The sequence below is a fragment of the Sminthopsis crassicaudata genome, chromosome 3 (genome assembly GCF_048593235.1).
Source record: "Sminthopsis crassicaudata isolate SCR6 chromosome 3, ASM4859323v1, whole genome shotgun sequence".
NCBI lineage: Eukaryota > Metazoa > Chordata > Mammalia > Dasyuromorphia > Dasyuridae > Sminthopsis > Sminthopsis crassicaudata.
In genome coordinates, this window is record NC_133619.1 from 511541450 (window position 1) to 511556784 (window position 15335).

Consider the following 15335-nt stretch of genomic DNA (forward strand, 5'->3'; position numbering starts at 1 on the left):
CTACCTCATTGTTCTGTCCTATATGGATTTCTTTTTCACAAGTATATCATTTTAACATTACAATGCTTTTCTTCCCTTCTCACTTTCCTTTTTTCCCCTAAATTGTTCTAATTAAGGTCAATTTTTCCAGAGTAATATTCTAGATGAGCACTTCATCCCATCAAGTCTCAAATCCATCTCTCTGCAGAGGGATTGCTCATTTGCCTTGCTTAACGCTTATACTTTGTTCATTTGTGTACAGACATCAAAGGTCATGGATCTTAGGGCTAGTCCCTTTCTTAGATTTATCTTCTGTGAATTCTTGCCCATCTCAGCTGTCCTTCTTCCTCTGTTGTAGTTGCTGTGGTATATGCCTTCTCTCCCTGTTCTTTGTCAGTGGAGATCTCTTTGGATTAGATTTACAAAATTACAAGGAAATTTATTGCAACCAGTCCTTGTAAAGCTTACTGTATCTTAAACTATGGTTGAGAAACTCAAACCTCATGTTCAGGCACCATCTTCTTAACTAGCTATTCACTTCTGAAGCCAATGCCAGTGAAACACCTTTGGCAGGTCTCAACAAGCTGGAAAAACTTCAAATATGGGTCTTGAAATACAGCATTTTTGTCTGAGTGCCGACCTAACAGCAGGACGCTCCTTAGCAGCACACTGGCCACGAATGGATTTTTCTAGCTGTAGCTGATATAATTGTCTAGTAAGGCTGGCTCTAGGGAGAACTCGCACAGTTGTGATCTTGAGCACTATTAAAGTCAAAGCACAGGCTTATGATTTTATCAAAGCTGTATTTTTTGGAAAATAATGACCTACAGAGATCTTTTTTTTTTTTTTTTTCTCCACTGGATTTTCAGCTCCCGGACTCAGTGCCCTCTCTAGGAAGTTTTCTCTAATTACTATAGCTTAGTGATCTTTCATCTTCTGAGCTCCTAAATCCCTCCTGAGAATGCACCTAGTTTGGAGCTTAACATGGATTGCTTATCATTGTTATTCCTCCATGATGCAGTGGAAAGAACATTGATGATTTAGAATTAGGAAGCCTGAGTTCAATCTCTTCTCTTACCACATAGTGAGAGTCCTCTTGCTTTGGGCAGTGTTTTCCCTACTCAAGATCTAAATTTTCTGATATATAAAATGACAGGTATGAACGAAGTGATCTCAAGAGTGCCTTTCAACTGAGGACTGTATCTTATCCCTTTTTGAAGGTATGAATTTTGAAAAGGCAAACAATGGGTTTCACCCATTTATTTTACAAAAGTCGAAGTTGTTAGTAAGTCTGGAAGAGTAACTGATGGTGAAACTTCAATCCTTTGATGGCTCCATCATCGCCTTTCTGGAGATGCTCCTTCCAACAGGGCATTTTGCAGTCTATCCTTACCATCTCATCTTGGGCTATTCTTGTCCAGGTCATCTCATAATTCACCAAAGGGGATCCATTGATCTGATTTCATTGGTTTGAGGAACTTTGGCTATGGAAACTCTTTTCACCAAATGCGGATGTTGACTTACATGGAATTTGTAGTCTTCACCTGGGCACTAAGAATTTAAGTGATTTACTCAGCATCACTCATTTCAATGGCAGGACTGAATTCAGGTTGTTTTGATTCCATGACATCCTCTATGACAACTGAAAAGAACTTTTATTTGCAAATTATACCTTTCGTTCAGTGATATCCCTTTTATATGCAGGAATGATTATTAGGCAGAGGTCACCTAGTTGGGAAGAGGAATAGAAGTATCAGTGAGACTGCACTCAACAGTAGCAAGCGTTTTTGTTTTTTTTTGTTGAGGCAATTGAAGTGACCTGTCCAGGGTCACTTAGAATGTAAAGTGTCTGAGGTCACATTTGAATACAGGTCCTCCTGACTCCAGGGCTACTGTGTCATCTTGCTGCCCCTAAGCACTTCTAAAACTAACCAGTAAGTTAAAGCCCAGATTTTAGGATTAGCAGTTCAGGATGAAGTGTGTGTAGGAGGAGGAAATTCTTTTGCAAGCTATAAAACCCTCTCACTAGAGAGCTTCAGGATAGGCTAAACAACCCTGTTTGCTGTGTTGTAAAAGAAGGGGGATTCTTTTTTGGCAAGGGTTACACTAGATGAATGATCAGGTAACTTCTTACTGTGCAGTGTTGTGCAAATACTCTTCCTAGAGGAAAAAAAAGTAGCCACCTTTAACTGAATCTTCATGTCAGAGGCAGGATATGAATTTAGGTTTTCCTGACTTCAAGGGAGGCCTTATCCGTGCCGGGCCTGTTTTCCACCTTAGTGTCGGCTAAATGAAGAGGACATCCATGAAAAGCAAGTCCCTAAGGCTGACTGAAAAGTGCCAGTGTGGCAGAAGGCAATGTGGTATGACAGCAAGATCTTTACAACTTTCCATTCCAACTGAATTCTGGCTCTGTTGGGTATTATAAGCTTCTTGTTTTCTGTTAAATGGGGCATTAATCTGTGCATTGCTACCTATCTCACATGAAGGTTGTCACTGTGAGAAAAATGCTTTATAAACTGCTAGAGAAATGGGCATTGTTATTTGGCACTCAAAGCCAGGTGGACTCAGCACCTTACCTGGTCTTTCTTTCTCCTGAACCTCACCATCCCATGGGTAGTACTTTGACACAGGGCCTATGCGATCTCCAAATTCAATATTCTCTTAAGAAAAACTAGAATGTATTCCTGGGAATAGAAGTACTTAGGACACAAGTATAAAGGGTTTATTGAGACAGGCTGAGGCTCCTCCGAGTTCAGACAATAAGTTAAAAGCATGGTTTTCATTTAAAGACATTTTCCTATAAAAACTTCCAAATAGGTGATTTTCCCTTTTCCCAGTGGTTCACACAGTCTAATTTAAAAAAAATATATATGTCTAAGATGATCCTATTCCTACCCCTTCCAGTAAAGTCTAAGCAAAGTGTGAGCCGTGAAGTATAGTATCCAAGGGGCAGAAGTCTCATCCTGAATGGGCTCAGTGCCGTAGTCACTCCATGAAAAAAAGTTCTGAGACGTTTCCCACTCTGATTCCATGTTCACAAAGGAGGAGCTGCTCTCACCAGGGTCCGTGCATTCCAGATCGTCATTCCTACCGGCATCCTGAAGGATAGTTGATATGCTTGGCCTGGAGATTCTTTGCCTGTATGTGGCAGGGTGGTTGCCAGAGGCAGGAGTCATTCCTAGGGAGTAGCCATCTACCCTCTCCTTTGTAGTCGTGCTTGGGGTGCATCAGGGAAGGGGATGAGGGGCTGGACACAGTCTAGTCCTTCTGGGAATATTGGGCAGAAAAGATCTTGGCAATCCTCTGGGCCTCTTTTCTGGATAGATCTGGTGGAGGTGGATTTGGTCTGGGCCGGCCAGGTCTTTGGGAATGGATGTTTTTTGTGGGTTCACTTCCTCCCTGAATGGAAAGAAGAGAGTCTGGTTATAGAAAGGTGTAGGAATACTTATGGCATAAGCACTCAGGAAAGAAGGTGGGTTGCAAAGATCACTAATGAACTTGTTTATTTTTTGTTCTTGAACATAGGATGGGCTTTTATTAAAGCCTTAGTTTTTAAGAAGGAAGAAGTATTATATTCATCCTTTATAGATTGGATCAATGTAGCAAAAAAAGCTCAGGGCTCTAGGAGTTAGTTCTCATGACAGGTGGAAGACCTGCTGTGTTTCCCTTCCCTCTTCTGGGCCTTAGCTTCCTCCTCTGAACTAGGAAGAGGCAGGACTAGATAATTTCTAAAGTCCCTTATACCACTGATACTTAGGGAACCACTTGACTATGACATACTATGTCCTATGTCTGGTAATTTACACTGCTTCATGGATGAAGGTCTGCCATAGAAGTAAAGGAAGATGGCTGGTTTTTAGCCTGCCAAAGTCTGAGCAAGGCACCATCACTCCTGCCCCCTTTCCCACCTACCACTTCCATGAGAAGGAATTTCCTACTAGCCCAGAACTAGGAACAGTACTGAGCCCTGGATCCATAGAAAACCCCAAGGACAACAGGGAAAACATACCAGTGTCTAGTGCTCTAAAAGGGATTAAAAAAAAAAACAAAACAACTTCTCTACAGAGGGACCAGACTAAGTGCTCTAAGTCCCAGGCTTCCTGCCTTTGCTGCAGACCTGGATGTTTTTTGACCTTGGCCAGACTATTAAACTGCCCTTGTACTTGTTTCTTCTTTTTAAAAATGGGGACAATTGTCTCCTAATTCTAATTTGACAGGGTTATATAAAATTTAAGGGCTATTAAACTTAAGCTACTATTACAGATGGATGGGATCCTTGGTTTTGTTTCCATGGGACCTGAGATGCTGCTGGGGCAGTGCAATGTGGTGGACAAAGCATAGAATTTGGAAATAATAAAAGCACTTAACAAATATCTCATTTGAATCTGACGTTCACCCTAGGAGGTATGAAAACAAAGGTCAAATAACTTACCTATGGCCACAGAGTTAGTGTCTGAAACCCCATTTGAACTCAGGATTTACTGACTCCCCTGGGTACTATCACTATATCATTCTGACTTTGCCACTTGTTACTTCTCTGACCTTCTACAATTTTGTGAGAGATAATTAGTATTACAATAGTATTCTTTTCCAGGGTCACAAGTACGTGAGAGAGGGGGAGAAAGCAGGAGAGGGGAGTGAGAGGGAAAAACTGGCTCTCCCCACCAAGAGAAGGGTGAGTTCAGCTGGCTCTAGGCCCAGATGTTTACTTAGCTCAGACAATGGAGAAATTGTTTTTGCATTTTTTCCTCCCTGCTGCGAGCTCCCAACCAAGTCATAGAAAAACAAAATCAAGGTCAGGAAGAAAGATTAGTGCTCAGGCAAAATCTTTTCCATGAGAATTTGAAGCTGAGGGATAGGAGTACATAAAGTCCTTAGTTCTAGTCTCAGCTCCATACTGGACTTTTAGTGTGGGTTTAGAGAAAAACCTATTTTTCCCTCAGGCCTCATTGTTTTCACCTGCAAAATTAAAGGCTTGACTCAAAGATCCCTCAGCTCTACAATTCTATGTTCTAAGGTTCCATTCAGCTCTGATATAGTATCACTGAGACAATTTAGAGCTAGAAGGTATTTTTTAGTGATCACTGAATTTAATAGGTCCTAGAGAAGGGAGTAGTTTTTTTCTTAAGGCCACACAGAAAATAAGTGGTAGAATTATAATTAAAACTCCAAATTCAGCCCTCCCCCATAACCTAATTTATTAAATTCATTTTTAAAAAATTCTTATTTTCAGATCCTTGCTTTCTCATTGGGGGTGGGGAGAGGAAGAGGAGGAAGAAAAGCAAACCCATTAGAAACATGTGTTGTCAAAAAAAAAAAAAAAAAAAATTTTTTTCTACATTAGTGGTGATAGAGATGTGGCCCAGAAATGAGACTGTGGGGAGCTAGGACAATGACAAGAAAATTCCCGGTCAGTGCTCCTTCCAACCTTTCCTCCATGAATGGGCAGCTCCTGGGCCCCGGGCAGCAACCTTTGCACCAGTTCCCTCCCTGGCCCAAGGCCTATGTCAGTGTCTTGACTTCAACTGCCCTAGCTTGGCCTTTGCCTCATTCCCCAGTTCCCTCAGTCGGTTCTTCATGTGACTTGGACTGTTTCTCTTTCTCTCAGTGTCGGTTTCCACAAATGCTGACGAAGGAGTCCCAGGTTGGAACAAAATAAACAAGGGACCGAGGCCTCAGGAAGGGCTCTGGGCTTTATTTATGAAATCTAATTTTAGCTGGGCCTGGATCACCTTTCCCCTCCTTGGCCCGTCTGTCCCCTGCTGAGACAAGGACTCCTGGGAAGGAAGGAGGGAATGAAAACAGTTGGCTGGATCCTAGGGCAGGCAGAGGTGTGTGTGGTACTGGTCGTCCCAGGAGAGCCCAGGGTTTTGATCTTGCCTTTGCCAATTATAGTAATTATTGTGACTGTGCTCAAGGACGAAGATAATTATCCTGGGTTGAGTAACTCCACAGGACAGTAGTGGGGAACATGCTTTGATAAACCTTGCTTCATAAATAAGAAATATATCCTTTCTCTAGCCCTGCTTTTCCCTCTGGGCAGACCCAAACTCCTGTTACAGGCAAGTTTCATTTATGAGTTTCTGCCTTTTTCCTCATCCTTTATCTCACCAGAATGTCTCCTAGATCTGTTTTCTGTGTCCTCTCTGCTGCCCAATCTTCTCCATGATTTAAGATCTGGCTCAAACCTCACTTTTTTCTCGGGAGCTTTAGAATCACAGAATTACAAAGATGGAAGGAACTCTGAAAGGAATCCATCCTACCACCATTCTGACAAATGACCATTCAGTGTGTCGTTAGAACTTTCCATTGAAGGGGGACTCCGTGTCCCTCACAATGTCCCTTTGGGGCAGCTTTTTTCCTTATCTAAATAAAACTTGTTTATGTAACTCCCCTCAGGTTTCCAGGCTTACTCTCTGGGGACTAGAACTTCTTCCACACAACACGGTGACTCATGTTGTCATGTTCCTGCAGACTGCCTCACCACACCTCCTCCAATCTCTACTTGGTATAGGTGACTTTGAAATGAAGTGAAAGACTGAAAACATATCACTAGTTAGTACACTACCTTTCCTTCCAAACCCTCCCCCTTCTGACCTTCTCTATTACTGTGCAGTCTCCCAGTCCCCAACCCACTTCTTCTCAACCCCTTCCTTTTCAAATCTGTTACTACCTTTGTAACACCAGGATAAACCCCCTTTCCTTCTCTGATACTGCTACCCCCCCTCATCCTGTCCCTCATCACCGAACATCCATAACCTGCTGTAAAAGCCTGTGGGTTGGGGTCCCTGCCACAAGGCCTTCCCACAAATCCCCCTTCATCCCAGCTGTCAAAGCCAGAGTGTGGGTCTGACCATGCCACTCCCCCCATTTAACAAATTCCTTGTCACTTCCAGGATCAAAGAGAAAATCCCGTGTCTAGGTTTTTAAAAGTCCTTTTCTCCCTTTCTAGTCTTTTCACTTATACCTTAGTCCCTCTTTCCCTTTCACATACTCTGAAGTTGGGGGACACTGGCCTCCTTTACGCTCCAACTCCATCAATTTCCCATGGAGGCCCCGAGGCTAGGATCCCTTCTTCCTCATCTCTGCCTGACTCCCCTCTTCTCCCAGAAGCTCCTTCACAGGAATCCTCCTCCTTTGTTATCTCCAAGGCTCACTGTCTAGATCCTGTGTGCACGTAATTGTTTCCGTGTTGTCTCTCTCACTGGACTGTAAAGTTCCTTGAGCACAAGGAAGGCCAAGGACTCTATCTCCAGGACTCGCTGCAGGACTTCAACAAATACTATCATCCTGTACAATGTTCTAGCCTGTAAGAGACTTCTGGAGCCTGATCCTGTCATGTAATGTGTTATCACCAGTCAGTTTTTAAGAGCATCAACTTCTGGGCTTGGAAGAAGACCCAGGTTCAAAGCTGGTCTTAGACATGGTCTTAGACAGCTGTGTGACGCTGGGCAAATCACTTACCCTTTGCCTTGTCTCAGTTTCTTTATTTATACAATGGGGATAATAATACCTGCTGCCCAGGGTTGTTTCAAAGATCAAATACAGTAACATTTGTAAAACTCTTTCCAAACATTGCTGCTATATAAATGCTACCTGCTATCATTATCCTTATTTTTGTTATTAATAAGAAGTCCCAAGTACTCATCCCTGAGACACCCCACTGAAGATGTCTGCCACTTTTTTTTACTGAAGCACCGATGATTACTTTTTAGGTAGATAGTTCTAAATCCACCTAACTGTAACTATCAGGATATGATGTACAAGGACACAATGGTTAGTCTACATTATACAGATTATTCAATTCTAATATTCGATGAGCAAGGGTTCTAGAGGAGGCAGAGAGATACCATGAAGAATCAGAGGGCCAGAGAGGTGACCTGATTTGATCAATCAAACTCACAGCTATTAGTTGTCACAGGCAGGATTCAAACTCAGGCATTCCTGTTTTAAAATCAAATATCAAATGCACTACAACTGAGTCTCAGTACTAGTGACAAGTATTCGAGCACTCCCAGATTTTTTCCATGTGCCTCATTCACTATAAAGGCAAGGAGACCAATTTTCTTTAGCACAAATTTAAATGTACCAAGCTTTTCTTAACACTGCTCTTCACTCAGCTGGAGCAGTATGGGGGCTTGGGGCTCTCAAAGTCAATCCCAGAATGTTAATTCTAGATCTTTTGCCTGTATGCCCTTTCCCAGGCAGGTGTTGAGGTAACAGCTGCTGCCATGTATGTGTTTTCATAAGTTTCTCTTCTTTGGCTTTTATACACTCTTGGACATGGAGCATATGTGTTTACTGTACTCCTACAGGAGAACATGGCATAAGTATCAAAGATATTTTATCAAAAATAGCTCAGTCTTAAAATCTATGTTTTTTCTTATGGGGTTGGGTTTGCTCCAATGGTGAAGAAGCCAGTTTTGTTAATGGTACTTTAACATGGATGACTTTCATCTTGTTTCAAATCTTGACTTTTATGATGGCTATTCAATTCTGTCAGATATTACTGTAAAAAGGTAGAGGAAGGATTCAGCTAACAATAATATTAATAGTGAATATTTATGCAGGACCACTATGTGCCAGGTACTGGGTTAAGCATTTGTTAAATATAATCTTATCTAATCCTTACAACAGCCCTGGGCAGTAATCACCATTAATAATCCCATTTAACAATGACGAAGTTGAGAGTCTCATGGTTAGTAAGTGTCTGAGGCCAGATTTAAACTGGGGTGTTCCTGAGTCCAGGCCCAGCAGTCTAGCGCCTCAGCTCCATGAACACGTTTGTGCGTTGTCCTTGGGAACAAAGGAATTGAGAACACAGGAGTGAGGCACACTCAGGGCAAAGGAACAGAGAGAGAACAGGTATTAGAGTGATCCTCTGAACATTCTAAAGCAAAGTACATTTGGAAGGGATGGTTTTAATCTGTGATAATCTGCAGAGGTTCAATGCATTCAGCATAGATGTTGATTAGATTTAACTAAATGGGAAAGGAGCTAGATAGAACAAGACAGAAAACAGACAATATAAGCACCATGATCTCCCTCCCCTTCTCTGTGACTTTCCTGATCCTGCCTGACTCTCCAGGTTCTATGACTTCTCTAGGAAGCCTAGTCCAGACACACTCCTTTCAACAAGTCCTCAACTCTCCTTTGTCCCAGTGTCAGGGTTCTGCTTGCTGGCAATGATGGTCATAGACTTGGTCCTGTCACCTTAGGTGTCCGATCCTCAATGATCAGAAGTAAGAGCTAGAAGGAACTTTGGAGTTTGTATCACTTCATTTTATTCACGAGGAAGCTAAGGTTACACAAGGAGTAAGGAGCTGGGATTTGAACCCAGGGGCTGGAGTAGATAGTGTGGAGTAGATAGTTCTTTAAGTCCAAAATGGTGCTTTTTCTATTACACTACATCATTAAACACCATTTCTCTTGTGGGGCTTCTGTGGAAACAGCAGATATCCCAATGAAGTAAGGAGATAGTAAGGGAGCACCTAGCTGTCCCTGCTGAGTTTAAGTCACCTGACCTGGATGAATCACAGCTACAAATGGAGCTGGCAGATGTTGAGCCATGACTTTTCAAAGATTTTGGAGAAGGATGAATCTAGCATTCTCCAAAAGAGAAGAAAATTAAGCCTGCCAATTATGTCATGGGACAAACCTTCATTCCTGGATAAATTGTAAAAAAAAATTTTTTTTTTATACTAAAGAAATGGCTATTGGATATATAGAAAAGAAATAGTGATTATAAAAGAAACGACATGTTTTCATCAAGGATGGGTAGTGCTAGACTAATCAGATTTCCTTTTTAACAGGATTACTAGATAGAAGTTCTGGGGATAAAAAAACAAAAACAAAAAAAACATGGCAACTGATTTGGTTAGGTTAAAGAAGGCAGAGACTCTGGAAGGAGTTCACGGTTTCCTTGTATTCAGTTTGCTCTGGTCAAATCACTGGGATAGTATTGTGTTTAGTTTTGAATACCACTTTATAGGTGGTTAACAAGCTTGAGTGAGGAGGAGAAAAAACCAGATTGGTACATTATTTTTAGACTGTCTCATAGCAACCACGTAGACTTGGTCTGAAGGCCCTAATTGCATAGCGATCTCAAGTATTAGGAGGGTTGTCACACAGAAGAGGGATTGGGCCTTTTGGGTTTGGAGGGCAGAAGAAGAAACAAAGCACAAACTTTCCAATATTTAGAGGTAAAAACAAATGGAACAGGATGCTTCATGAGGTAATGGGGTTCTTCCTTCAATGGAGCTTCTCAAGTTAAGCTTGTTTGACTACACAGGTTCAGGAATGGGCTGGATAAATGTAGTTGGGAGATGCCTTCCAACTCTCAAAATCGGTGGTTATCTGCTCCATTGAGGAGGAAGTGGCTCCACAGAGTGGAGTTTACTTGCCCTGTTCACACACTGATCGCTAGTAGAAGTGGGACTCTAACTCAGGTTTCTTTCATTCGAGGCCACGGCTCTTTTTACTACATGCTCCCCCTATCTTTGGCATGTAAGAATTCCATGAATTCATTTACTGACACATTTCTACAGAGTTTTGAAGTCTACAAAGTACCATTCTGCAAATGGTAGCATGATTCCCGTTTTATAAACGAGTAAGCCAAGGTTCAGAGAAGTTAGATAACTTGCCCAGAATCACCCAGCTCAAAAGGCAATGGAGCTGGCAGGCAGATCTCAGTCTCGTTGGGTTCCAGTTCAGCCCTCTTTCCTCTATTCTGCCTGTCACCACACCACGTGTCATTTCTCTATGAGGCACTTTGCTTTTTCATTTTGTTTTTTTAGGAAGTATTCTTGTGTTTCATACAGAGATACAAAGCAATAAACCCCAAGTGTCCCAGGCCACACAGGAAGATGCATCCTTTTCACTCGCTACTTGAGGACTGGTCTACTGCTTGCTGGGCCACTATGGGGACCTCGGAATACCATTTAAGGAGCACAGCCCTGCTGCTGGCCAAAGGAGGCTTTTCTCTTTCCTTCTGATGGGGATACATGCTAACTCTTCACAGCTCTTTCCAGTCGTCATTAGCCTAAATCATCTTCCCTCCCTGTCAGTCCCGTGAGCCCAGAGGCCTTATGAGGCCATAGAAACATAAGATTACTAGGTAATTTATTGAGGCCAACCCTATTCTTTTCACAGAGAAAGAAACTGAGACCCAGAGAAGGGAAGGAGCTTCATGTCTCATAAGAGAACCAGGATTCTAACCCAGGTCTTCGAAATCCAGATCAAGAATGTGTCATAGATTCCCTCGAGAGGAACTAGCTTATTTTCTAAGGAGTCATTTTTCTTTGTTTAAATAAGAAATGCTGGTGTGCCTGTTTCCTAGTGGCCTTTTAAAAGCAGTATTTGGCTTACTGTACAAATATATACAGCCCTAAGTACCTGAAACAAAATTTTCTTTTTCTTAAAAACCTGTTAATCAGAGTTGTCTTGGCAACTCTTTTGCCACAGAGAACAATGTTGTTCAATAAAATCTGCTATAAGTTTCAGTGACTTCTTCTATGAAATTTATGCTATATTTGGCCAGGAAGTTACTTTATGTCCCAAGAACAACAAATCTCAGAATTGAAATTAACTATTTAGTCCAAGGGTTCTAACCTGGGGTTCATGGACAGATTTTAAGGGATTCATGAACTCTGACAGAGAAATAAAAAAATCTGTTTTCACTAACCTCTAACAAATTTAAGTGTTTTGTTTAATGATAAATTTTTAAAAAATTTGAAAAGGGGTCCAAAGGGGTTTGCAAAGAGGTATATGACACAAAAAGAGTTTAGTCCAACTCTCTTCCAAATAGATATAAGCCTGGTACAATATATTAGATGAATGGTCATCCCAGGCTCTGCCAAAAACATCTCCACCAAGGTCATATGGCATAAGTGACATTACAGCCTCATGTTATGATGGAATGAGGTGAAGAGAGATAGAACAGACCACTCACCTTGACCTCATAGCATTGCCCTTTAGGACTCTAGTTTAAAGGCTTTTTCACCATGGGTTTCCTTTTGGTCTTAGGTGCTCTCCCCCTTAACTTAAGGGAGTTCTGTTGAAATTAAGACTCCTACCATCATGGCTTTATTTTTGTTAGATGTGTTGGTCAGAATAGAGGTCAAAATACCATTGTGATACCACTTGCCCACTGTTATGTAGTTAGAAAACATTAAGAAACGGGAAACCATGTCCGCGTCTTTAATTGTCATGGCTCTATTATATTGGCTGAATTGACTAATTTTTTATGAGCCAAAATAGAATAGCCATTTTCTAATGGCTGGCTCATAAGGATTCATTTTCTATCATATCATGTCCCAGTTAGGAAGGAGAAAGAGGAGAAATCCTCGTTCTTATTATTTTCAAGCCGAGTGCCCAATTGGCAGAGATGTTTCTGGAAGGGAATTTTTATTAAGGAATGAACTAATCTATTTGACTTCTGAGGTTTCTTCTACTTCTGAGATTCTGTGATCTTCAGGTTTCTCAAAAAGTTCTCTTTGTGACTCTTAGTCATGTTTCTTTCTATCATTCATTTTTATATATCTTTCTTAAGACTTTCAGGTCCTCAAGTATCAGGTTTATTTTTTCAAGCACTCTCACTGCAGCAGAAGTCTTGCATAAAGTCCTGCTTCATTAGCATTCTGCTGAACTCGTTGAATGAAATTCATTCGTTGAATGAAATACCTGCATTATCTATAACGCAGGCTTATTGAGAAGATCTAATGACACCATAATAGAGAGTTATGTAAATTCAAACTTGTAAACTGTAAATAGTTCTACAAATGCAAGGACATATTAATGCAAAATGTCAAAGCTTCTAGGCACTTTAAAACAGAGTACATGGGGCAGCTAGGTGGTGCAGTGGATAGAGCACCAGCCTTGAATTCAGCAGGACCCGAGTTCAAATCTGATCTCAGACACTTAACACTTCCTAGCTGTGTGACCCTGGGCAAGTCACTTAACCCCAGCCTCAGGAAAAAACAAAACAAAACAAAAAAAACAGAGTACAGAGTCTTGCATATAGTAGACACTTGCCAAAACTTTTTTGAGCTGAAATGTACATTCATTGTTAAAACCAGAAGAGACCTAAGACACATCATAGCTAGTAGGGCCCTTGGAAATCCAAACCAATATTTTACAGATGAGGAAACTAAGGAGGGCTTGCTCAATGTCACAAAGCAAAACACTGACAAAGCTGGAACCCTAAATCCAGGTCTCTAGTTGCTCAGGACTGGGCATACAGTGGCTACTCTGGATGTACTCATTATATGGCTGTTGTCTCAGCTGAATGGGTAAAGAATATGTGGGAGAGGCAGATTATTCATATGGCACAGCTCTTAGAGGGGAGCACATGACTTGGCCTGAGTAGACTCAAGGCTTCTTGTCTTGAGAAAGGTATATAGTCAGTATGAGAATTGTACTGGTGCCTTTGTGGAAACAGTGATGTGCTGCTTTTCTTCAATTCAACAAATACTTAATAAGAGAATTAGACCTTTTGCTAAGCACAAGAAATACAAAGATCAAGAGCAGAGTCCCTGTCTTTAGAGCATTTACACTTCCCAGGGGGACAGAGAGGAAATATAGCATATATATAATACATATGATACAAGGTTTAGGATAATAGGTCTGTAAAAGATGATGTAAAAAAAGTGCTTTATGCAAAAATATGGAAGAGAATATTTTACTTGGGGGATGGGCAATATTGCCCTGAGTTCAGCTTCAAGGGAAAAGAAAGACTTTAGTAGGCAGATATGAGGAAGGAGTTTATTCTTAGCAAGGAGGATCGATGGCCTTTGTGAATGCAGGAAAGTGGGAAGATGAAGGAAGACTGAACAACAATAAATTGTCCACTCTGGCTGGAACACAAAGTGTGTGAGGGGAAGTAGTTTGAAATAAAGATGGAAAATTTGAGATGGTAGAGTACTCTGGTTTGGGGGGCATCCCCCAGCAATCAACTGCAATTGTACTTAGAACAATTGAACACTTGATTATAAAGTATTTTGGTTATGTAATTATTTCTAGTATGAGGCTGCTTTGTCTCTCCAGTCAGTGTAGGAGCTCAAGAACTCCTTCAAACTCCCCCTTAACTTCTCAGCAGAGCTGTGTATTATTTTCTTCTTAGCTTGCATTTTATTCAGTTAAGCATTCATAATAATTTTATAACAAAAACAAAACTTACAAAGTTACATAAAAGAATAATCACTGCACTGAATTCACAGTAGCAGTTCCAGTATTCTGATGGTTTCTAATGCCAAATGGATATTATCTTCCAGTCCCACCTGCCACATAGGGAATGGTTGGTGGGGAGCATCCAATTAACCTTGGGGGTCACAAGTATCCAAATCTTTCTTCTGGTGTAGAGTCTAAGTCTTTTCACTCTGTGGCAATCTACTTCCTGGTACTCTCCTATGTATGGACTCAGTGCTTTCTGCTCAACAAATACATGTTTACCTTGTGTCACCTCCCATTACTCAGAGATTATTTGATTAGTTTTACATTTATAGACTTTGATTTGAACCTTTGTTTTCTAAGGATATGAGGATTTATTTACCCAAAAATTGTTCTGAATATCCATGATAATTTTGGTTGTTGCTGTAAACTCCCAATCCTACAGATGGACTTCTTCCCATCAAGAAGACACATCTCACCATTTAGAAAACTATATTCTTACTTCCCCAATTACATTATACATTTCCTAAAGCTAGGAAGTCTATTTGTTTCTTTTTCTGTCTAATGCTGGGCATACCGAAGGTTCAATAAATAATTGTTTATTTGGAATATTATTTAATATTAATCTGCTTGACAAAATCACTTCTTTGAGGATAATGTTAAGGTAGTTTAATTTATTTGTTCAATTCATCAGAAATTCTCAATTAGTGCAACTGAAATGACTAGTTTTGCTAAAATCACAAAATTTGTTTTCAAGATCTAAATTATGGTGCTTTAAGTACTTGTTGCTATAGTTTTCATTTAGGGAAACTAGAGAAATTCAGAATTTTGGCTTGACATATTGAGCCTCTGAAAGAAAAGTACTTTCTGATTTTCATTTTCCTATCACATTTTCTTGAGATGTTCAGTCTTAAGCAACATAATCATACCCAGAGTTTTCTAAATATCAAACCAAAAGCCTCCAGTAAAGTCACTGTCAGTCTTAAGCTATTTTGCCAGTTAGTTCCTATTAAAGTGCCCTCCTCTCCAAACTCCTTACTCATATTCTTCTCTCTCTTTAGCTTTCAGCTCTGGTGCTATCTTCACTATAAGCTTTTCCTTATCTTCTTAAAGGAAAGTGATTTCCTTCTCTTTAACTTCCCCAGAGCCTATTGATTTCTTTTATTTCCTTCTCAAGCCTTTGTAAT

General features: G+C 40.7%; 1 protein-coding gene across 7 annotated transcripts in view; it reads right to left on the reverse strand.

The window, feature by feature from the left end:
• Positions 1 to 2682: 2682 nt before the first annotated feature.
• C2CD3 (C2 domain containing 3 centriole elongation regulator) overlaps positions 2683 to 15335 on the reverse strand; it is a 142084-nt gene continuing 129431 nt past the window's right edge. For all 7 annotated transcript variants that reach the window (XR_012488376.1, XM_074304051.1, XM_074304047.1 and 4 more), the window contains one exon: positions 2683 to 3381. Coding sequence is in view for 6 of the 7 variants with exons in the window: in XM_074304051.1 (XP_074160152.1) it covers positions 3241 to 3381 (141 nt within the window). In the remaining variant the exon portion in view is untranslated. The remainder of the gene's footprint in view (positions 3382 to 15335) is intronic.